This window comes from Bacillus rossius, chromosome 2, assembly GCF_032445375.1.
Source record: "Bacillus rossius redtenbacheri isolate Brsri chromosome 2, Brsri_v3, whole genome shotgun sequence".
NCBI classification, from domain to species: Eukaryota; Metazoa; Arthropoda; class Insecta; order Phasmatodea; family Bacillidae; genus Bacillus; species Bacillus rossius.
The window spans coordinates 43,495,007-43,521,499 of record NC_086331.1 but is presented as its reverse complement, the minus strand read 5'-3'; the positions used below and the strand labels follow the sequence as shown (position 1 = coordinate 43,521,499).

The 26,493-nt window shown below is 33.0% G+C and overlaps 1 protein-coding gene across 1 annotated transcript in view; it reads left to right on the top strand.

Moving 5' to 3' along the window:
• LOC134529256 (RNA-binding protein 24-like) overlaps nt 1–26,250 on the top strand; it is a 576,520-nt gene extending 550,270 nt beyond the window's left edge. Inside the window, exons 4-5 of the mRNA XM_063363156.1 lie at nt 8,937–9,169; nt 13,273–26,250. Coding sequence (XP_063219226.1) covers nt 8,937–9,169; nt 13,273–13,415 — 376 coding nt within the window. The 3' untranslated portion in view covers nt 13,416–26,250. The remainder of the gene's footprint in view (nt 1–8,936; nt 9,170–13,272) is intronic.
• Nucleotides 26,251–26,493: the final 243 nt, after the last annotated feature.

The following is a 26,493-nucleotide window of genomic DNA, read 5'->3' as shown; positions in this document are numbered from 1 at the left end:
ATTTTTAATTTTTTTCTAATTTTCTAAATAAATAATTGAGGGTTTTCAAAATGGCAGATATGACATCATAATTCAAAATGGCGGATCGTTTTAGAAAACAAAATGGCAGAATGTTCTAGAAAAACAAATGGCGGGATTCACGCTTGTCGCCAGAAGTGACGTAATCCAAAATGGCCGCTGGGGTCAAAGGTCAAGGTCATCCAATATGGCTGCCGTAATTTCATAATCCACTATGGCCTCCCTGGCTCTCCCACCTACCACCAGTGACCCCATACATACTATATTTACATACTCATGTAGCAAAATTATCGGACTTTTTAAGCAATACAATTTAGCTAAACGTCAATATGGTATCATACATTGTTGCGGAAATATTGTGTATATCCGTATTAGTCTGAACACCCGGTAAAATCACGTTTCACACTGTTATCTTTGTGGTTCGGAGACACAAGGAGACAAAAATTATACTGACATTGTCGGCTGTATACCATTTATAGGCCTACTGCATATCAAGAATGTCCAAAAAGCGTTACTTTATTTGGATTTGCTGAGTACACGTGACTTTATGTGGCCGGTTGGTGTTAGTGTATGTGGTTAGTGTTGCAATATACAATCTCATGATTTTATATTTACTTGAAGCAAAGGTAAACTTGCAGTGTTTTTGAGTACTTGAAATTAAACCAAATGTGTGTGTATATATATTTGTATTATTTTGTTTACATTCAGGTTCACAAAAAGTCTACAATTATAACAGTGTTCAACGTAATTATAAAATAGTGTACTGGAAAGGTATAGACCCCCTTATGTGGTAGTACTTGTGACAAAGCATCGGGTGAATCGAGTGATGTCGATAAACACACTTTCACAAATCGCATCTTCGCCTTTGTGGCTGGCACGCTGATGTATAGTTATAGAGTGATACTATCATTTTTAATCGAACAGTAAAACTAGGGGCTTTAGGCATGCATTCTCATTGCAAAGGTGTGAACATTGTGTTATTTATGATTCTAGAGTTAATGCTTACTTCTTCTTACCGACTCTTTTTTAGTTAAAGAAAACTAATTTTTCATAATGTTTTAAACAATATTTAATATTTGAAAATATTGCCGCACGCTTCTCTTATTTTCCAGGGGAAACGGAAATTATGGTTTTTGTTGCAAAAATTCTAAAGGCCTGTAGTGACTAAATGTTTGTGCTCCCAATTACTAATTAATTTGGATAAACGTTTGTTTTGTGCCGTAATAAATTAAAATATTATTTAAAAAAACTAATTATGAAAGTCGATCGAATATGATAAAATAAAGGAGAGAGAGAGAGAGTTATTGTGTTTAGGCATGGTTGCTGGTCCATCGCTCTAATTCTTTGGAAGTAATTTTCTTTGTTGTTGTGTGCTGACTTTAACAAGTGATGGTATAAGAAGTATAATATTTCTAGAATCAGACCAACAGAAATGGCATAAACCCACATATAGCAATGAATAACACGATGACAACCTTGAACGGAAGACATGAAGGAAGGAAGGCAAGTATGAATCGAGAACCCATAGTTTGAGAATACAGTTCTCTATTTTATTTCAATTTATAAAAGACAATTTTAAACACAACTTTTATACAAATATATATTTTAGATTGGTTTTATATAATTATATATAAATCCAAGGTGGTTGTAGTTCAAAGAATTGACAGGGAGTTTGAATTTATTTATTTTATTTTTAATTTTGAAATTTCAAATTTAATTTTAATTTAATATTCAAGTAAATATTTTAAATGTCAAGACAGATGTTACTTAAAGTAGAAAATATATCTTAAATTAAAATGTTTCGGGAAATTTTTATACATTTTATGAGAAATTGTATATATATTTAAAGATATTAAAAATAGCAAACTTTGAACGGAAATGGAGCAAGACAGATGAATGGCCACTCCTTTTTATAATATGTTTTAACAATTTCCGGGTTATTTTAAAAATTTTAAAATTTTATTATTTTTGAATTATTATTTTAATCGTATTTTGCGAAATTAGATATCGGTGATAAAACATACAATATTTATAAAATAACTTTTTTTAAATAAATCTTTGTATTATTTTTTTTCCGAATTATTTTCAAGGTCTTTGTCAAAAAAAGTCATGGTTATCCACAATGGCGGCGGGGCCGAATATTCCCGGTTATTACTGATAGTTGCCGAAGTTGGACTCTAGTTTTCTCACGGAAAGCGATTTTTTCCCCTAAACTAACTAAAACTAAGTTAATTGGTAGGAGGGGTCCGTGCTAGGGAGGGACCTGTGTGCCTCTGAGGCCCACGCCAAGTCTAGTAATGCTGGGATTTGTCATGCAGGAAAGGGTTGCATGCATCGTGTGCTTCTTCGAGGATTGGCCAGCCATGACAAAATATGCTCGATGTTTGCTGAGGTCGGACGAGACGCGGCACTTCGGGGCTGCAGCACTCCCTCTCTGCCTCTGAACAACTGGGCTCTATTCTTGAACCCTTCGGAATAATTCCGCTAGCGAAATGCCTTTATTCCGACAGATTCCGCTAATATAATTAAGTATCGGAATGACGTCACATGCTGTCGGAATTATTCCGCCACCTCCTTTGCTGACAGAATCACAATTCCGATAGTGATTTGAGTGTTTGTTGTTCTTTAGAACTTCGATTTGTTGAAAATAGAATCTCTGTTATGGTTTTTAAATACTTTAAAATCACGTGGATGGTTGGTTAAGTTAGGTTAGCTACATTTAAAATCAATAATAACTTATTCACCACGTTATAATATGTTATGTATATTCAATTAAAAATACGCAATGTGATACTGTAAGAAGGCCTATCACCGAGTCGTAGTTTATTTGTTTTAAATTTTATTTATTAATACAGGAAAAAAACATTATTTATATAAACATATACGCGATGTGTTTAAGAATATGTCCAATTTACTGCATTTAATAACAATAAGACGAGTGCCATACCGACCTTTAAAATTTGTGTATTCGTGACGAGAAATAGCTTGTAGGCTGATTGCACTACAAATTAAATTCTATGAATATTATATTTGTTCTTGTGATTGGAAGTTTCAGTTTATTAAATATTACGTAGCGAAAGTTATATCTACAATTTTTCGTTACTTAACATTTTACCTACTGAAAATGAAAATTATGGATATTTTCGGTGTGTAGAAATTTGATACGTATTTGTTGTGTTTTGTGATAAGTATTTTTACATAGTTTCTTTAGAACGTAATTCGTTTTGTACATTAAATATTGCAAAAATATGTAATCTTTTGATTGGATCAGATCTAGAGTATCAGGCTTATATAAGCTATGCACATTTATTCGTAAAAAAAGGTAATCTATTCCGGGATTGAATTGCAATTGAAATGAGTCCATTTATATATGAATTTCGCTCACTTAAAATTCATTGTGAAAATAATGGTTATACTTTTTACCCCTCCCTTATGGCAAACCTAGTCCACTCCTGCCATGCAGAAAACATCGTAGTAAACAACATACATAAGTATAGATCCACACAAGTATTACTAAATAAATGATGACAGAAAAGATAGTTGCTGTAAGATCTTTTTGATAAATAGATGGATTTTTTTTCAAGAAGCCCCGACTCCAAACAATTACATAAATTCTCCCCTAAATAATTGCCAAGAAATTGTTAATTTAAGTAATCATTTTGTAATGAATTGCAGTGATTATAAAAATTTTAATGTATACGTTCATAAATGATTTGCTGAGCCAAGAAACCCTGCATAGAATTTATTTTCATCTCAAAGTATTCACAAATATTTTATATAAGTTGGGGACGATTAAGCAGAAACTATAGCCTAAAAGAAAGGTTTTTTTAAGTCATAATAATGTTTAAATACTAAAAAAAGACATGAATATGTAAACATGTTCGTAAACATTTTTTTTGTAGTACGTGGTTCAAAAAGAAATTAAGTTGACTGTTGCATTAAACACTAAATTTTTTTCCTGTTCAAAACATTTTTTTTCATATACGTCATAAGTACTATATATTCGCCGGAGCTGACACAGGGTTTAGGGTGTAGATTGTGGATGGAGTCAATGACCGATTTCTCTGACGTCACGACGGCCATTTTGGACTAAAAAATTCCTCAAAAATGACTCAAAATAACTCAAAATTCCAAAACATTTTCCTTTTTGAGGAAATAATTCTCGTTTTTCTCCTGAAAAATTAAAAAAATTCGGAATTCGAAAAAACCTCAAAATACCTTTGCCTTAGAAAGAACACGCAATCCTAAAAGCGGCTTAAAAGTCCTGTGAGCTAGCCGCTCTAAGCCTCTGACGTCATCTAGGATTATGACGTAACCGTTGCACTTTTCGTTACGGGCGCCATCTTGAAAATCTTTATTTATTATCTGAATGAAAAATTATTAAAATTTATAAAAAAATTAACTACTAATATTTTAATAAAATATTACATAAAAATACCGTTGCACATATCGTTAAGCCACCATCTTGGATTCTAGAAATGTTGCATGTTTCGTTACGCCCGCCATCTTGGATGACTGTGGCGTTATCGTTACACTTTACGTTATGTCTGCTTTATTGGATTCTAGAACGTTGCATTTTTCGTTACGGCCACGATCTTGAAAATCCGTAATTTGTATGCTAGAAAATCGGAAAATTTTTTAAAATTTATAAAAATAATTGGTTGTCTGTAAAGTCAGTTTACGGACGATAGTTTAACGTGAAGTCATAACAAAACATTGATGAAATGATTGCATACTTTTAATTAAATAATTTTTATTTTAATAATAAAAGAATAAATACATGAAATTATACTAGTAATCAGATTTTTAAAATGCAAGAATAATTAACTTTTATTGCCGAAATTGTTGTTGTAATAAGCAATGAAAACCACATTAACTTTTCACTTCACTTTATAAACAGTCGACAAAACAATTCATGTGTAGACGACTTGTAATTAATTTTAAAAACTGGCGTTTAACTATAGAGTTTAAATATAATTATGAACAAGTTTTCATATAAGTAAACTGCAATCAAATATATATCATCAATTATATCAATCACCATAATTTTTTTAGTCAATTGTAACATAACCTATTATTACTTCACTCGCCGACAACGTAACGGAACACAGCGTAACGGGACACAGCGTTACGGAACAATGTGCGTAACGGGACACTTTTTCGTACGAGCAGCTGGCGTTCATTGATTTATTAAACGTTGTCACGTCAATAAAAAGTGAGAATAAATTCAAGCTGAATTCAAGTTGATCCTCCGTACTTTGTAAAAAAGATGAAGAAGCTTCGACATCAACTATTTCGAATTATTACAGTAATCCGGGTGAAGAAATACATTGACTTCTGCGATGGTTTGACAGTGACTCTGAGACTGGTAACAAAACTAACGACTGTGAAGAACTACCTAAAGCTGTCAGTATCTAAATCTATGATGAAGCCCTGAGACCGAAATGGTGGAAACATCGTGGAAAATAAATAATTCTAATCAAGCTTATGATGAACACTGGGAAGATAGTGATCTTAAAAAAATTAAGAACTGACATTCCAGGAAGATGGTGATAACAGAAGAGATTGATTATATATCATGTGAAGATCGTAACATATTAGTCGATCGCCTGAGACTGTTGGTGGCATCTGTTCGTAGAGGAAACTACTCGCATATAGATGAAGTATCGGCCATAATTAAATAACTGCGGAAAACTGGCTACATACAATAATCAATTGTTTAACTGATGTGTGTAATAACTCAATAATTTAGATTTTAAAAAATGATTTATTTATTGTAAACTGATTTCTAACTAAGACTGAGATCTCGTAAAACTGCTACCTCTTCGTTTATTGTGCTTCCAGTTTTGCTTCCTCTTTGTCAAATGGGCTTCCGATTGTGCTTCCTTTTCGTTGATTGTGCTTCCTTTTTGTTGATTGTGCTTCCAAATGTGCTTCTTTTTTGTTGATTGTGCTTCCAAATGTGCTTCTTTTTTGTTGATTATGCTTCCAAATGTGCTTCCTTTTTAAAAATGGTGCTTCCAAATGTGCTTCCTGTTCGTTGATTGTGCTTCCTGTTCGTTGATTGTGCTTCCTTTTCGTTGATGGTGCTTCCGATTGTGCTTCCTTTCGTTGATGGTGCTTCCGATTGTGCTTCCTTTCGTTGATGGTGCTTCCGATTGTGCTTCCTTTCGTTGATGGTGCTTCCTATTGTGCTTCCTTTCGTTGATTGTGCTTCCGATTGTGGTTCCTTTCGATGGTTGTGATTCCTTTCGATGATTTTCAATTGGTAATTATGTACTCAGGACTTGTTTGTTCTAATGGTTCGGAGATGTCTAGCCTATACATCTGACTTTGAAAATTACCTGTTTAAAATGTTGTTCGCATATCCGTGAATGACACCTCTTGTTTTGGAGACGCTTGGCCACAAACTGAATGCACCTGGACGTCGATTACGTGTCTGTCTACTAAATAGAAAGGCTGAACTACCAACGAGCAAAACTAGAGGTGTCTAGCCAACAACTACTGGATGTGCCTGGCCACCGACTGGATATGTATGACCACTAACTGAACGTGTTTACCTGACCTCAATCTGGTAGTGCCTAACCACCAACAGGATGTGCTAGCCAGCAATATGGATGTAAGCTAAATACATGTCTGATCACTGAATATACATGCCTGACCACCGACTGGACGCGTCTTGCCACCTACTGAACGTGTCCGACCGTCAAATACGTGCCTGGCCACGGACTGAATGTGACTACCACCGACTGGTTGTGCCTGGCCGTCTATTTTAAAAATTACCTGGGCTCGTGTTTCGAAGACGCTTGGTCTATGTGCTTGATTTCTTCGTGAACTCATTAAAATGTTCACCGAGTATCGACGAAAAATACATTTTGGCTACTGATTGGTTGTGTTTGACCACCTACTGGACGTGCCTGACCGCCGAATACAAGCCAGGCCACCAACTGGTCACGCCTTGTTGCTGACTGGATTTGCCTAGCTGATAACTGGTCATGTAGACCACAGAATGAAAGCAGCTGGGCATCGATTATGTGCCTGACTACTGAATATAAAGGCTTAACATCCAACTGGATACGACTTGTCACCTACTAGATGTGCTTTGCTGGCCACAGACTGGAGGTGTCTAGCCAACAACTACTGGATGCGCTTGGCCACTGATAAGATATGACTTGTCACCTAACGGACGTAGCTGGACGTTGAATAGACATTCACTGCTATCGACTGGGCGCATATTGACACTTACTTGTGCCTGACCGTCAAATATATGCCTGGCCCTGGGCTGAATGTGACTAACCACCGACTGGATGTGCCTGGCCGTCTATTACGAACCTGGCTACTGAGTATACATGACTGGTTAATCAACTGATATGTATAACTCACTCGAAAACACATGGCAAGGCATGCAAAGGACTCGCTTCGCTTTCTAAGAAAACTGTATAAATAGAGAAACGCTAGTAATTTACTTGTTTGTATTTGTAATTTTTTATTTGAATTTCTGTTGCTTTATTTCTCGATCCTGTCACTTTTGTGGTATTTTTACCTATTTTTTTTGCATCGCCTAGAGATCGAACCAAGGTCGGAAATCCATAGCACCAATAATTATTTTAATGAGAGATTGTTTAATAAATTTTGGAATTTTTCCCGAATCTCTAGCTAAATAATTACGAATTTCCAAGATGGCGTCCCAATTTAAAGATGGTGGGCGCCTCAGTTATAATATATGATTACTGCACTCTAGCAGGTAAAACAAACTAATATTACTGTAGCGCACTCTAATAGACGTTAACAATATGGTGGCCTCCAGCAGACGAAAACAAGATGGCGGGCCTGACGTCATACTAGCTGTTGATATATATATTGACATATGTGGTGGGAGGTCAGTCTGCCGCCGGCTTTCGTGGAGGAAGGATCAGTCGCAATTATTTTTTGACCTCACTTTGTTCGAACCGAGGACTCCATGATGTAAGTACATTTTTAAAGTAATATTTTATTAAAATTTGATTAATTAATTTTTTATAAATTTAAAAAAATTCATTACAATCAGATAATAAAGATTTCCAAGATGGCGCCCGTAACGAAAAGTGCAACGGTTACGTCATAAACCTAGATTATGTCAGAGGCTAAGAGCGACTAGCTCTTAGGACTTTTAAGATGCTTTTAGGACTATATTATGTTCTTTATAAGGCAAAGGTATTTTGAGGTTTTTCGAATTCCGAATTTTTGAATTTTTCAGGACGAAAACGAGAATTCTTTCCTCAAAACGGAAAATTTTTTTGAACTTTGTGTCATTTTGAGGAATTTTTGAGGATTTTTGAGGAATTTTTGAGTCCAAAACGGCCGCTGTGACGTTAGAGAAATCGATCATTGACCCCAGCCACAATCCACACCCTGAACCCTGTGCAGCTCCGGCCAATATATAGAATTTTCCGTTTTTCGAGAGTAACTTTATAACTGAATTTTAATTATTTCTTATATATTCATACACATAACTTTCACGACCATCAGCTAGTGAAAAGAGATGAACATAATGAAAAAATTAACACACTTTCATGAGAAATGGTTCTTCCCTAATTGTGATTGGCCTTCTACCAATGACGTCCAAACTAAAAGCAACGTTGCCACACTTCCATAGAGAATATATACGTCACCCGACCATGTCTATTCCGATAGCTGCTATACCACTTTATAAATAGACATTTAACTGTCTATTGCGGAATAAAAGTAGCTGATCATTCAGATAGCGGAATTATTCCGACAGCGGAATTATTCCGACAGCGGAATTATTCCGACAGCGGAATTATTCCGACAGCGGAATTATTCCAACAGCGGAATTATTCCGACAGCGGAATTATTCCGACAGCGGAATTATTCCGACAGCGTCAATAATTGGGCCTCTGTTGCGCGGCGTGTTGCAGTGTCCCGCCCGGCTACGTGTACCCGTCGCCCTACCTGGCGGCCACGCCTGGGGGCATCGTGCCGCTGCCGCCAGCGCCCTTATCGCACGCCGTAGCCGCCGCCGCCGCCGCAGCAGCCGCCGCCAACTCGCAGTACTACGAGTACCCGAGCGCGGCGTCGCTAGCCGCCGCTGTCTCCTACCCTGGCCAGTACCCCAACGGCTTTGACACCTACCCGTACACCACTGCTGCGGGTGAGTGCGAGGCCCTCGCTTGTCTTCGTCAACACGGCATTCATTCACGTACATAGTCATTTCTTACCTCATCGTCAAAACATTGCGGAAATTTTGCGTAACCACATCTGATGATGATTTATAAATACATCTATGAATGAGAATATCCGTCGTTTAATATTGTCAATTTCATAAGGCACTGTCCCCAGAGTTCAATGTTTTGGGTGTCTCGCAAACAGGTCACTGATCATCAGCTGGAGAAAAGGCGACTTCACGCAGTAGTCATGCAGTAATGCCACAGGTACCTGCCGAAAATATGCAATTTTGCAAGTCTCAGAAATATAATTAGTGAAGGGAACATTCTTTTCCCCTGTTTGCATTCATATCCGTTCCTTTTGTTGGTGGAAATGATATTTTATCTATGTTTTCGGGGGGGGGGGGGGGGGGGTTACATTTTCCTCCCCCTCCCCCTGCACAAATTTGTTGCGTATGCCGTAGAGGTTAGCCACATTAAACAACAACACGGAATAATAGTAATTGTGTCTTTCAGAAAGAAAAAAAAAATTGGCATGGTAATAGAAGCCTTGTGAGTCTTAAGTTTCCCCTTTAAAACAGGGAGATATAGTAACTCGAGTACGCCATAAATATTGGACATAGAATTTTTGGTGTGTAACATCTTAGCTCACGGTATACAGCATGTGGTAGGAGTAATTTTGTGAAATGTAACAGAAGCCTATGAACGTAAATGTGATATAAAAATGGCGGATCCACAGGCAGCCACATAGACCCATATAGTCAATTTCTTAAACATCAGGGTACATACCAAACGTATTTGTGTGTCAAATGAATCTTTATGATAGAAAAACTACCCTGCAATATATTTGGTAAACTAAAATAGGCACAGTAAAAATTAATCTCAATTCTTAAATACCTAAGATATATGGTATTACAATGATGTTAGCACATATTCTCCTGGCGATATGTCAACAGTCTCGGTGTCACAACGGCAGAGTGCATGCTTGTTAACGTCAAAGAACGTGGTTCAAATCCGGTTTGCTGGCAAAACCTTTGGTTTTATTTAAATAATAATGTTGAATAACCTCAATAAGTTTAAGGTTTGTTTGTAGGAAGTATTTACACACTGATTTTAGAAAATCTGTGTTGTAGATCGATATCAAATTATATAAAATGTGTCATCATTCAGTCATTAGAAATTTATTTTTAACTATGCAAATAAATTAGGTGCTTGGATAAATTTTTTTATAATTAAATCTGCAACCACGACAAAATATTCATTTATTTTGAATAGAAAAAGAAATTTTTAATGCCAATGTTAAAATTATGCCAATATTTTAAGGCTGTAATTATTTTTTCATTCGCTCTTTGCAGTTGGAACAGTGAATGATTGAAAACAGGCCTTCATGCCAATAAATGCTCAAGTTAACCATATAGATAACCAGTTATTCAATCTGAACTATAACTGCAATTACTGGTTTTGGAAAATAACCATTTCTTTCATCCTTAGTTGCTATCTGCATTTAATGGTGGCAAGCAATGTTTGAGATTTAGGCAGCGAACTCTAGCAGCGGGCGTAGAAAGAATGTTTTTGTTTCACATCCTTTAATTTTGGTATTTGAAAAGTGAATAATTGATTTATTATTTTATTTATCAAGCACAGCATTGTTAAAAATAATTCTATGTTAAATTTTGTGTCAGAGTTTCGTATTATAAGTTTATTTTTAAAATAAAACACGTGACTCATTAATTTACTCGTTATCGATGTTAGATGTTTACACATGACGGATGAGTACTGAAAGACGCGCTCAAATTTATTCTCCCATTTGTATCATAAAGTTTACTATTTAGTTTACTGCACATTTGATTTTACTATTGGATAAAAAAACATTTAAATGAAATGCAGTTTATTGTAAATGGATGCAATAAATATATATTAATCTATTATATTAATATATTAACTATTAATTAATGTTATATTAATATAATATAAAAATATATATTAATCACTTAAAGCATCTATGCCCAAACCAGAGCTTCGAGAAATGTTATTTATCGTCTTCAAAACAATGATACTTTTCTGAAACTCTGAAGAGTGACCCAGTTGTTATCATTATTAAAATAAATTATTTTCTGAACTCTGAATTTCATACATATATATATATATATATATATATATATATATATATATATATATATATGTGTGTGTGTGTGTGTGTGTGTGTGTGTGTGTGTGTGTGAAATTCGGAGTTCAGAAAAGAATTAATTTTAATAATGATAACAACTGGGTCACTCTTAAGTATCAAAATATAAATTAAACGTGCCCTTAATTAATGAAGGTAACAAATTTTTGTCTTTAAATGAAGAAAAAAGACATTGTAACAAAATAAGAATAATGAAAACAAAGTTTGAAAAGATTTTGGTTAATTAAATTAAAATTGACGGGAGAGTTTCATAAAAGTATCATTGTTTTGAAGACGATATATAACATTTCTCGAAGCTCTGGTTTGGGCATAGATGCTTTCAGTGATTATTTTAACCTATCAATTTATCTTAGTTATAATTTATTTTTAATATTGACGTAAATTAATCCATTTTAGATGGTTTTAGCTATTGATATGCTGTCACACTAATGTGGTACATACCAGCTTATCCCAACACACTTGGATTCCTTCTGAGTATTTTCTTACAACAGTTAGGTGCTGAAATAGGACACTTCTTGTCATAATGTGTTTTAAGTTGAAATATGTGTAAAAAGGCCATAATTAAATTAAATACTGTACAAGTGTTGAAAGGGTCAATGGTAAGAAGTCGTTTTAAAATGTTAAGAATAGCTAGAATGCACAATATGTTCGATTGCAGATAATTTCAGAAATTCTGTTAAGAAACAACAAACAAATTTGATTTCTGACATAATTTCCGTACACGTGTTACTTCGTTTCTACATGTTACTTTGTTTCGTGGTGAGAGCTGGGGTCACAGAAGGGCTGGATAATTGAAATTTTTATGAGGGGAGGTGTGAAGCCAAGATGCTGTTGTGCCACATTGCAGTGAGCTGGCAGTTTATCATGTGTATCCTATAGGGACCAGGTACTGGTGTAAGCAGTGGCGCAGGAAAGGGAGTGTAGTGGTTGCGAGCCGTCCTTGTTGTCATCCCCGGGGGGGGGGGGGGGTAAAAATGACAAAAATTGTAACCAAATTGGGCTCACCACATTTTTTCAAATGATATTGTGTTCAAAACTTGTTGATTTAATAAATTTTCGAAGTAACTAGAGCATGGTCTTGGTAAAAAAAATTTTGAATTGGTTTTTGAATATAAACCTGCTGTTTCTGAACCAAACCTGACTATAGTATTAACATTCATGTTCATTCATGTTAACGTTATTTTGTTTTAGTAGCATCGTGTAGATTTTTTTTAAACTAAAATTAATCAAGAGTTAGCTTAGGTCCACTATGGGCCAAACTTGGCTTTATGACTCAAAATGATTGATTTTAATTACGTAATTTCCCAATTCGCAGAAAAAAATTAGGAAGAATTTTTTTATTGTGTATGGCATCAGCTTCAAGGTGACCTATGCATAACTATAGCTACAATTATTTAGCAGATTTATTTCACTCCCGGCTGGACTCGATATGCTTCTACATGATCAAGCCTTTTTAGAATATATATTGGTCGATAACAAAGTTGCATCCTTTGGTGGATTACACATGATTGGGTAACCAATTCTTTGCCTTGTTTATAACTGGCTCATTTTCATCGAGAGCATGTAAATAGAACTGAAATCCAATTATTTACGTGAAGCTAGGTGTATTTGTGCTTCAGGTCTACTTTGATATCCTACAAATATGTAAAATAATTGCGGCTCTTCTTATAACATGTTATGCCATGTAGAAAACACCAGTGTTTTTGTTTATTATCATAATAAAGCATAGAGTGGATAAAATGACTGCTATATCGGGAGGAGCAACAGTCCAAATGGTTTGGCTTCATTCTCGCTACACATGCTCCACTGTCCTTGGTTGCGATGGCTGCCACTATAATGGAAAGAGAAACCATCAGATTGATTTGGCTTCACTCGCGCTAGCTTGACTGTGGTGTCTGCCGGCAGGTGCTGCGAGCTACATGACACCCTACACATACGCCACGCTGCCGCAGACTGCAGGGCTGCCAACCACCGCCGGCGGGTTCCCTGGACTCTCGCCCTACCAAACTGCGGCCCAGGCAACCCTGCAAGAGGCGCGCATGCAGTAGTGCAAAGCCGTTTCTTAAAATTAATTTTTTGTCATCAGTTTTTAGTGCAGTGAAGTTTCAAAACCAGCTGCGGCACGTTGTTAGGAAAAAATGTAGTTTAGCCATAAATTGCCAACTAATTGGCTAGACAGAGTATTTTCTACGTCCTGAAATGGTAATAATTTTGTAACCCTTGATATTTTATGTTACCTACACCGAAAGTAAAGGCTAAATACTTGCGGTTAGTTCTGTGTTAATTTAATGGCTCCATTAAAGTAGGATTATCGTAAGAATGATTATATTATCATCTTCGTCTACACCCTGTTGTCAACTTAAATTTTTTTTTATAATCTAATAGAACTTGGTTTAAAACATGTGAGATTTCTATGTTAGAATGTAAAGATTTTTATTTATTTATACTAGTGGTAGTAAAAAACAATTAGTGTAATGATTGCAGTAAAAAAGTTATCTTTAACAAATGTAACAGTATTGTAATGTATACATTGGACTGTTAGCGATGTAAAAAATTAATATATGAAGTGTACAGAATTATTGTGGTTACTAGTCTTAAGAATATGTGTACAGTATTTGAAGTCATAGCCCATTTATTTTAAGGGCAAACACTATATTATCAACAGTGAGCGGCTGTGTAAAGAGCCCTAGTGGAGTCTAGATGAATGTTAAGAATGTTTATCTAAATAATTTGATAAAAAAAAAATTATTGGTACCAGAGTATACGCTGAAGTGAAACGTTTCATTATTGTATCTTTTTGAGTACCATAAAAAGTTACCTTTCTATCTACAGACGGTAATGTGGTAAATGGATGTATGGGTAATATGACTAAATACATAAAAAATAATCACATAATAATGATTACACTTAATTATCTTCGTTGAGTTTATTGAAAATACTAATAACGCTTGCTATGGGATATGTTACGTATTCAAAACAATTCGTAAGTGATCATTTTGTCTTGAAAGCATCAAGAGAGAGATGGTAGGAAAGAAGTGTGCAAGCAGGAAGTTTCATTTTGTCCTATGGTTAGGCTTTTATCAAAGGCGAGTTTCATATTCTAGCGAAATAATTAAGTTGATAGCTGTAGTTAAATATTGTTTTTAAAACAGAACTCTTAAGCTCACATTTTGTTGATATGATGCACTCTCCAGGAAATAATATTCAAGTTGTCTTCAGTGAGTTGCATTGAACAAGTAGGAAAGCATAAAATAAATATTAAAAAAAATTATAATTAAATTAATTTACTCAAAAATGGTATTTTCCCATAAAATTTTCTACCGACTATTTTTATACCCAAGTCTATTATTTATGTTATAGGAGACACATCATACTCTGTATCAAGGGCTTTAATATTTTCACTTGTAAGTGTGTTTAATTTAACTTTATTATCTTAACTTTTAAGGCACTTCGAATGACTACTGTGTACAAGAAGCCTTCTCACATCACATTTTGCTCAGGGATAAGTTTTCCATCATTATTACGAATTTAAAAAAAAAGAGCGATCTTTCTGCCACTTTAAAATATTTACATACCTGTTTTCAGATAATTTTATATATGAATAAGTAGCACATCTTTAATAAGTATTTATATTACCTTAACTATCATTTAAAATAAAGAGGGCCTAAACATTAATATCTCTAATTTAAAAATTCTAGGATTTTCATATACTGTATACTTATTACTACCAATCTCAGTAGAAACTTGTATTAAAACTACTAATATTTATTGTAGTTTATTACTAAACCATACCATTAAGAAAATTATAAGAAGATAATAAAAATGAAGAAAATTTAAAAGTTGTAAATAAAAAAAAAGAACTGGACGTTTTATTTATACAATAGATTTTTGGATTTTACTTCGTGATGCTTAATTTTTGGTTTAAAAGTTTTACCATTGAACACATTTTTCATATGTTCCTGTGCAGATGATTTCAGACAACAGCCCTTATTATGGTAAAGGTGTGGAAGTCAATTTAATAATTAATTGTGAAAGTCTGTCTCCAGAGTATTGAGGACTCGCAAAAGTTAAATATCTTTATTTAGCATGAATAGACAATGAAATTTACGTCCGTCACCAAGACTGATTAAGTGGAGTCTTTTTATTATTGGTTTATATGTTTTTAGCATCCCAAATCGTTAATATTTCTTACACAAGTATTCTGATTAATTTTTATTATTTATATATAAATTTGAATCATACATCTGTACAAATGTTACTGGAGGAAGGAATCGGCCGGGCATATAGTTACGAATTATCCTAGAATTTGCCTGGAAAGAATTCATGAAACTTTTGAAAGCTAATTTAGGATGCTTGACTGGGAATTTAACCCGGGTGTTCTGGAAAGCAAGGTAAGTGTCGTATTTCGTACGTGATGTCCCTATGAACATAAGCTACAATAATTGTAATTAGGGTATGTAAGTGAATTAACAAAAAGGTGTTTTTTCTAAAGTACTGATTTTTCATTATCTTGGTTACGAATGTTTTTTCTTCTAATTACTAGTTTTGAAACTAAATGGTGAAAATATATGGGAGATTATTTGTAGAGACGTTTTCAGCCCGTACATGTGTCTGGTCATATTAATATTCATCATATTATAAAAACCTACTAACAGTTTAATAATAAGTACAAAAAAGCCCATTGACTTTATAGCTACTTTTCCAAATATTAGTATTTTTATGGGAAATGTTTGCAAGGAACTGTTGAGCATTACAGGGGACTGTTGCAAATACTTCAAAACAACATAATACACTATGATAATAATTTATTATCATATGCTACATAGGATCTACATTCCTATAACTATACTGCTTCAGTTTCGAGCAATAATAAACTAAAATTAAACCTAACTTGTGAAATATCTTAAACAAAAAAGGAAAATTTTCAAAATTAAAACTAAGTAGCCTACAGTTAAAATTTTAAACTTAACCAGAGCTAAACTTCTAAGTAGAATACTCAAAACTAATGAGGCACTCGAATAACATTCTTTAACTTTTTAGTCTTAGCTAGTACTTTTTGGTAAGTAATTTTTCGTAACAGCTCCCTAGGTAGGTATTATAATTTCAAATATAGAGATCTTTAACATAAATAAGTACACTTTTTATCATAAATGTAAATACGGCACGTAAAATCACAGAAGGTCGGTACCATAGTAATAAAATATTACTAATTAAATATTTTTTTCTTAAAACGAGAGAACTAACGCTCAAAACATTTACTAATAATAGGAATTCTTAAAATATTTTCTTTCCCTTAAGTATTATATCTGGATTCTCTTCTTCATAAATTTCCTTAATCACAGCAGCATATCGATACTCTACACTTTTTGCTGGGAATCTCGCCAGAACATAGTCTCCAGCATTATATTATGACTGCTTTTGGGCACTGGGTCCAGTTTTAGCATAATTTTCTTTCAGTGCTTCAGTTAGCATGTTTGGCATAACTTCAGATAAATTAATATCATCTTCTGGTTCTGATTCGATTAACATTTCATCCACATTCTATCTGGGTTTTGGGTCATAGGTAATATAGCCTATTTTTAAATGCTCACAAGTGTCGCTGTTACAAAAGCAGCTGAGACTTCTCATCTTTAGAGTTGTACAGCTAGTTCGACCTAGGATAGAGTTTGAAAATACACCTTTTACTTGATGCACATTCAAAGTACCTTTTAAACTCTTCTGTTTCGTTGCCTCATTTTCAATTTGGTCGATCATTTTCTGGATGACTTGACTGACAATTGTGATGCATGCATAATGCTAGGGCATCGTTCTTGGATAGAATGTATGAATTGCTTGATATTAATAATATCACCACCGGCGTTTACAGCAAAATCTGAAATTCTTTTGCATGTTGCTCCGACACCGTCTGGTGCACCCTTTCCATGCCCACTCTCTGTATGATTCCATGTAAATGCCTCTACATCTGGAATTTCTTCAGAGAGCTTAATCGCCATTATAAAGAACATCGTTTTGTTACGTTACTGCATAATGGGGCCATCGCTCAAGAAGTGTATGTGCCTAATTACATCTGGAAGATCTTTAAAGATTGGTTTTAGACGTTCCCAACTGGCAGCAGGTGAATGGGCTATGTTCTTAGAGACTGTACAATACTATAGTATTGATCCTAATTGAAAATCACTACTGTATGTAGGCTTAGCTGAGCTCTTGATCCATCGAAATGAAATGCTTTTATCTCTTCTGAATATTATGTGCAATAATTTTCTCTGAAATCCATGTCAATAAGGACATCCTCATCTTGAAGATTTATTTTTAAATACTTTATGGCATTAAACTGTTAAACAACATTCCTTTCATGGGCAACGAATTTTTCAAAATCTTCATGCAATTGTATTATAAATTGACGTGGACGAACGTTAAAAGATTTTTTCAAATATTTGTCACTGTTCTTGGCTTTTTGGTTTTTAGATATTGAATCTCTTGCCTCGCAACAATTCAAATTTTGTATTTCATGACTTTTCTGTTATCAAACTTTTTATATATAGGAGTCCTATTCGTGCACGTCATACAACATCTCAATAAACATTATATGCTATATCGATCGCAAAATAAATCTTCTGGTTACTTTTGGTGATTATAGTAAGGTAATATTTTTGCCTCTTACAAAACGCTAAACTTTATTTTCAGGTTACTGTTGACTTAACATAGGCATGTATCACAATTATGACCATTAGGCTTGACTACCCAGAACAGACATAATCAACATAATGTTTGATAGCTAATTTTAAATTATCGGCCAAAAATGTTTTGTATACATTGCACATTTTATCAAGCAGATAATTTTTTTTTGCTTTCTTATCTTATTTTTAGTAATGAATTCCTTTTTACATGCTCCCATACGGCTGTAACTATCGTCTTTATAAAACTTCTGAAACACCTGTTACACCCGTTTAGGTAATCTCATTTGTCGTAATTTAGGTACGGATTAAGTATTTTACGACTCTGATTTCATTGTCTCTCTATAAATAACAGCACTATCTTTAGGTATCCAATGCCTATACTTTAAGATGATCTATCCAGACACAGCTTTTGTAAATATTCGTTTATCTTCGATACATTTTAGCCTCGATTAATTGTTTTGAGCTGTTTATTAAGGACGTCACCAAATGTCTTCTTGGCCACTTTTTCTCCACCATCAGGTTTTTTAACATTATCTGCATTTTAGTATTCGGTATATCTTCAGTAATCTTTCTGGTTATGGCTTCAAGTCTAGCCAATCTTTCCTGTTCTTCTCAAGCCTTTTTTGCAAAACTGCAATTCTTTAATTTTTCTCTTTGTTTTTTTTTTTTCTTTTTTGCCTCTCTTCTTCGCTGCATAATTGCACTAGTGACTGTGGGACTTGGGAGCTGGAAGATGCTGTATTGGAACTGACGTAATGCGTCCTCAAGCTGATGTGAGACGTTCAGAATCTGAGGAAAATTTGTTTTCACCTTGTAAGTTGTTGGTATTACTGTCTAGTTGATTTTTTTTCCCCGGTAAACAGCACATTGTTTTTTTCCAATTCTTGAGGGCAGCTCTGTGCTCACGTGGAGTCATATCTTTGGCAATTTTTCTCTGACTTTCTTTTTTTTTTATCTGGAATTTTAAACTCTCCTTTTCTTTCATCTCTTCCCTCTTTTGATGATTATTTCTTTCTATGTTGGTACCTTGGACGGTCCACGTCTCTCTTTTTCTGTAATAATTCTTTACTGGAAAACTTTTGCAACAAATTATTATGACTATCAGGTACTAATAACTAAATCAACTTCAAAAGAGAGACTGTTGTCAAATCTACAGTTCCCTGGAATGAAAGACAGCCCTCTGCCAAATTACAATGCATGGGACTGTTGTCAAGGGACTGTGTATTTTGAATATGTCGTGAAATATCAAGCTTACTTTTGCAATGTATTTAAATTTGTGAGATCTCGATAAAAACGTACGAATCTCATTATAAAATTATATAGAACATGTCCAACTTCACAAATAAAATATAAATAAAATAATTACCAGTGGACTGTATGTCGTAATAACCCCGGCATGTGCTCCCAACACAAACGATGCACTGGCACTAAATAAAACGGCGGCACAGCGCCAATAGCACTACTGACATGAACTTCAGCATATTTACGTTCAGTATACGAAGGACAACATGAAAAGGCAGAGTGGAAAATTTTATTTTTGGTGTATAATTTTTGGCAGGGTACTGTGCTTAAAAAGCCCAGACAAGTTATGTTCAAATCAATGAAATGTAACAAGCGATTTAGTTCAAAAGAAAGTTAGTTAATTAACTGTGTTTAAAAATATTACGCAACTAAGTTCAGTATTATAAACAAATATCTTAAAATAAAACCTCAAAGTGTTAATTTTGGAAATGTGACTGTTTTTATGCTGGTCTGGTAACTTTTGATTAGAAACTATAATTTATACAGTTGTAACTTCAACTGCACTAAAAAGGAATATTCCTATTCTTGCGTTCTAAGATATTTTAAGTTATGATACAGCAATACGTATTGAAAAGGTGGTTAGAACAGCCATTTATGTGTTTACAGAGAATCACCCATATAACTTACAACTAGAGGCAACGTCATTCACTACTACATTTTGAGAGAATCGTAAAAGGAATTATTAACACGATATTTCTTCAGGATAAATTTGATAACTAAACAATATAATAGATATTACTAAGCTAGTGAATGGTGGCATAAAGTATAGTTTTCCTGCTTGTAACTTTTCTCCTTCTAAGCCATTTTAACTTGATTATCAAACTTGGTTTTCATTGCAAACGTTTACTGTAAAACTTTTTTTTACAAATTACGTTGAAAGATATGTTTTTTATAAAAAAAATGGGTAGAGACCTTATTAAAGCGCTAGTAATCATATTCAAACACACATCACTAAGTGTAATAATTATAAGGAACGTTTTAAACTGTGCAATTTGTGCATTTAGCACCAAATGACCAATAAGATTTTTTTAAATTCATCAGTACTCGTAGATACTCAAATATCTTTATCAACAATATAATGAAAAAATTACATACATATTTTCAACATAAGGAGAGGGTATGTACAAATAAGGAAATTTCGAAATCAAATAGAACGGATTTTCACCATTTGATGCATAGCGCATTGAACTTAAAATGTAAGCGATATTGCTGAGAAAAGTATAACAGCCGCTTAAAAATGTTTGTGATGTTCCATTTTCTTGCCACACATCAGTAACTTAAATGGCAGACGAAGAAGTGGCATATTCTCACATAAGCACATATACTATGCGGTAAGTTTTACAAAGACATATCATTTTTTTAGAAAAATTAAAATTTGAAGTAGTATTAATTCATACAACCCTATATATGTCAAACCATAATATTAACTTGTTAGTGACCATCAAAAGATGGTTAAATGATATGGCTCCAAAAGTTGCAAAAGTCATGTTAGTTATAAATGATTAAATGTGTATCTTTATATCCTGTTTTTAATCTTACACGATTTTATGTCGATTTAAATGCACAACGAATATTCCTTCTGTGTTTAGAAAGAAAATCTGAGAATGTCTGCTTTCAAAGCAACATAAACATAGCAGCGCATGTTTTGTTATTTAAGATTTGATTGTTAATGTCTCTTTGGCAATTAATATAACTAACTTAATAACTTTAAAATTTCAAAATTATGGAAACACTTTTTCACAAGGATACCAATATCAAAAAAAAAGAATCCATATTTATGTTTATCATCAATAGATTTATTATTGATGTCAATATAGTTGTAAATGAAATTCTGAAAGAAAATTTGAGTTCTAGATGGTTGTACAAATAAAAACAGCCAGTTTTGGAATACAAATATAAAATGCAAATATTGTTAGTGTAGTAAAGTAATTAATTATCATGATGAATGCCATTATTACAGTAAATATTTTTTTGAGAAAGAATGTTCCTTTCAGAATAAAGCATTCCTATTTTTTGATCTATGAAAAATTATTGCAAATATTTTAAATAAATTTTCTTGAGAGTTTATTTCTGTAAACATTTGCTTAGTAATTTTTAGCAATATGTAGAGACACCTATATTTCGCGATTTCATTTCATGTCAAGGTATTTCACAAAACACTGTAGCTTTTTCTAAGAGTCATGGCAAATTGTGAGGGTGCAGCAGTACGGTGACCACATTCTCATTGGCCCCGTCAATAGCGGGACGACACCTCTCACCGACCTCAGCCAATAACCACAGGAGAAAAGCTACAGTATTTTGTGAAATACCTTGACACGAAATGAAATCGCGAAATACAGGTGTCCCTAGCAATATGTGATCATAAAAAATTGGATATTTTTTTTATTTTATTTTCCAATACAAACTCTTGTGTTCTAATATTAAACAATAATGTATATTTTTTTAAACCATGACTTTTTGTGACTTCTTGAAGTATCTGAGAAAAACAAATTAACTTTCTGATGTGAAGTAAAGAAATAGTTAATGCTATAATGACCAATTCCTTAGTTGTGCATCACTTTCCCAGGGATCAACAATAGTCATTAAGCTGCTACAGCTAGGATGTGTGTGTGTGTTATGCTAGACTTAGGTAGATAATACACTAGGTGTGCTATTGCATATCCAGCCACCAAGCCTGATGCTTAGAATTACTGACTATATCATATGTACTGATACTTGTCTTCTGTGCAAGAGATCACTAATGTCTTATGGTTTGCTGTCAGAAATGTCAAATTCAGCTGCTGTAAACAAATCCATGTGGATTTTTCACTAGTGGTATGCTACCTGACATGATTTTATTTGAAATTTTTTAGGACATTTTTAACTTAGGGAGTAATGAAATATTAAACACTAATTGCATTGAAAATTGACCCTGCTATGTGACACAAAATTGTATAATCTGAATGATGAATGAGGATCAAACTGTTGCTGCCATGGGGAAAAGTTTTTACCTGGTCTATATCAATATTTGGCCTATTCTTAGAATAGGTCCTGTGTCATTTGCAGCATCCGTCCAATGACACCATCCCCACTTTGAGGAATACTTGGCTGTAAGTTTTGAGCAGCCGTATGTATTCCAAGACGTGGAGCAGTAGTTGCTGCAGAATGATGTGTATGCTGTAATCTGGACAACGGTAAAGTGTGCCTATAGTATTATGTGCTTTCAAAGTGATTTATATGAATGGTAACATGTAATGTGTGTGCAACCATCTGAACCGTCCAGTGCGAGGCCTTATTAAAGTAATGAAAGAAATTTAATTTACAAAATGGTAATCCATGCATATATTTTGAAATATTTTGTAAAGTAATAAAAACTTGGGCTCAAACAGTTTTTATATTAGTACAGTGTGTGAAAATACATTAGAAAATTTGGAAACATTATGCTTTAAAATGTTTCATTAGAGTGTAATGTATATTTTAGAGGAAAAACTAGAAGGCACTTTATGTGTAAGAATGAAATTTATGTTCATAAAATACTATGTAAGCTTATTTTTTCTGTTTATTATAACTGGCAAACAAGAAGTTATTCATGTTACTTGTAAGCATAATTTTACAGAGGCAGTTTATTGTAATAACTCAATGTAGGTTTTTCTTATATTTTGCTGTTGCAATTTCCATTAACGGATTGCTCCACCAACCCCATCTACCATCCTTTCACAAGTGGAAGGAAAGGTGCTGAAGAAGTTTGAGTTTCAAAACATTTTGTCTTTTGTTTTTGTTAAATGGTGACCTTCATATATTTTTTCTTTGAGAAAAGCGTGTGAACCAGTGGGTATTTTTTTCACTATTCTGATTCCGCTCTTTAAAGAAATGGGTGTTCTTTATACCAGGTTGAGTTTGTTTACTTAGAAATACCCATTTTTACCAGCATTATTGCCTTCATCATCCTTAATTGTGTGGGTCCATCAGGCTCTGAGGCCTTTTCCACATTTATGAGCATCACTTTTTCAATAGCACCCTAATCGTCATTTGACAATACTTCAGCCAACTGTATGGTTCTAATCATTGTCGGTTGAATAAGCTGCCAGCAGTTTTAATTATAATATAGTGTTTGCGGACGAATTTATAGTAAATAAAACTTTAATTTAAATTAAAAATCTTGGCCACAAAAATTAAACAGATAATGCAATGAACGAGCATCAGTTATATTGTAATTCAATATGATCCAAAATATTTATGAAGTTTCATTTGGTATGCTATAAAATGTTTAGTAAATCAAACAAAAAAAGATTACATTTGTTGTTCAAGTTATTTTTACCTTTAAATAGGCCATATGTTAGTTTAAAATGTAGGTTATGTCTTTACTCCTCGAAAAGCAATTAAAACTTTGACTTTCTTAAAAAATTTTCTCAATCAAAAGTTAAATAAAATTTATTTCATCAAATACTTTAACCTTTTAGTTTAATTCCTTTTAAATTTTTTAAAATATGTTATCAATGTAGGTACATTTTAATCACTCTTATTGGTAATAAAAATTAAAGTTTTTCTTATAAGTGGACCGAAACCACAAATATTTTATCCTAGTTATTTTTACGTGATATAGATTTTTAGGTTTCGTACAGAGGAAATAAGTTATGTTGTACTGTTTGTCAGCTGAAAGTTACATAAATAATTTTTTAAGTAATAGGTTCAAATGACTAAACTCCCAATTTCTACATAATTCACAAAGTAAAAAAAGGGTTTAGTAATAAAATTCCTTGATCAAGATTTTAGTTTTGTTATATCAGTTATAAATATAAACTCTTTTAATAGGTAGTCTATAAATTTTTGTGTTATTGCTTTGTATTGGAGAATATGTGTTTATGACTTTAAGTAACTGGTGATGTTTGCAAATAAATTTTAAGTTAATACACACAAAGGAATATTAAAATTTTAAGTTAAATTGAAATTACTTAGGTAAATAAAAACCTGATTAATTTAAGTGACACACACATGCACATATTTACATGCTAAAAGCAGCCTTGGAGTATTTTTAACTCCCCTAATGAGGCTATTTATAAACATTTAGATCTTAAATTCGCCTATTTGAAGTCCTGTCTGTGAGTATGTGTGTGTCACATATCAAGTTAATTTTTTTTTCTACTCAAAGGATTTCAATAAAATTTATTGCGTGTTTATCAGGGTCTTGTTTAAAGGCTGTTTATCACGTTATAATGTGATGAATACACCAACACTTAACTTTGGCCTTTAATGACATAATCCTCATTAATAGCAAAAATATGTGAAACACTAAAATAAATTATCAAACACAAAACAATTCTAATTTTTAGGTGTCTATAAAAAAACTGAACACCTATGAATGTTTTAGAGGTTAGACGGTTGTCCAAATTTTGAGGAAACATTTTATATGAACACTTTGTATGATATTTAATATTTAATCATTTTCAAATACTGCTTCGGTAATACGATTTATGGTGACTATTGTTTGACACTTTACTTAAACCTTAATCATGGTGGCCACATGTCCTTGAACCCTTGATATTTGGGAATAACCCTTGAATTTTGTCTGTTATTGGAAAATCTGTGAATGTGTTTGAATTTTAGCATGATCTGTAGAGAGAATAAATATTATATTCAATCTAAATTTGGGTCTGAGCCACGCTTTCATATTGCAATAATCAAGATGTTGATACGTGTGCAATGTATGTTTCATTGTTAAAGTATTAAGACAAATATATGTCCTCATATTACTTTGTTCACAACTATTCTACTGTGAATATTTTAAAACATTTATAATCTGTTAATGTGTTTATATATTGTGTTAATACCAAAATGTAGGTACAAATTTATCAGACTATCTTTTTTGTGTAAATTCCAACAAAAAATCACATAATTTTTTACTTCCTAAACAGCTATTTATCTCTTTCTTGTTGGCTATTGGGCACAAACTCGATGGCAATAATTCACCTATCTTTCCTTTTTAACTCTTTTTCTGAACAGACACACACTTCATGCCAACTTACACTGCTCATCCACCATATTCCATTCTCCTATTGTTGTCACTACCAGTGAGTTTTTTCCCCCTTTCTATTCTCTTTACCTCTTCCTTCTAGGCTTCCCCTTTGCAACTTATTGCCCCAATTATTCCCCACCTTCCCACTCCACTCAATACCGAGTTTATTTTACTATCTTCAGAAAAAATTGGACCATAAATCTCAAACACCAAACACCATGTGTGAAGGGTGATGCGAAGAAATCTACATACCAAATCTTAATATCATCATGCATATCTTACACTCCTAGTAAATAATTTTTAAGCTTTGAATGATTTTCATAACTTTTCTTTCATTTACTGAAGCTCAAAATCTCACAATTTTTATCCTTAAAATGTCGTTGAATTTCTAAATCACTTATTTGTGGCCACCCTGTTAATGTTCTTTTTGGCAATAAGTCTAAAATTATAAAATGCAACACAAGATTTGTAAATAGGTTAAGATTTGCTATTTTTTATTTATCTTGCTATCTTTTTCATTCTTTATAAAACCATTATAAATTATCTAGGATGAGAAAGCATTGCAACAGTTAAATTAAAATTGATGGAAACATTTTTTTTAAATTGTTGTTAAATACAGACTATTTATGCCCGAAATTACATTCTTTACAGTATGTAAATCTAAAATTATCATTGGAATAAAATTTACTGCAAAAAATTCAATATTTTCTAGCATGTATTTAGTATAAGCTAAAATATTAATTATTATTTTTGATCATTTGCTTTAATTTGATAAAATTAAGCTTCTTCCTTGTGTAAAATGTAAATACATTTTAATAACTCAATGAGTGTTTATATTTTCTCCATTTATTGAAATTTCTGTAAATGTATTTGACAAACACTTAACAATTATATAGCCAAAAGATGAAATAAAAAAAATTGTACTACAGCTAGAATTCAATTTTTGATCCTCAATAAGAAACACTTTAAACAACCAATGATTGAATGAATTTCATTTTTCAATAAAATATATTATCTTAAGTACATGTTTCATCAAAATATCTAAAGAAGTGAATCATTTTCATATATTTTTGTAGGCTACAAATAATTATTTAAAAATTATTTGTAAAAATAATTATAAGGAAATAAATGTTTTGTTTTGTTCTCTCTTTTTAT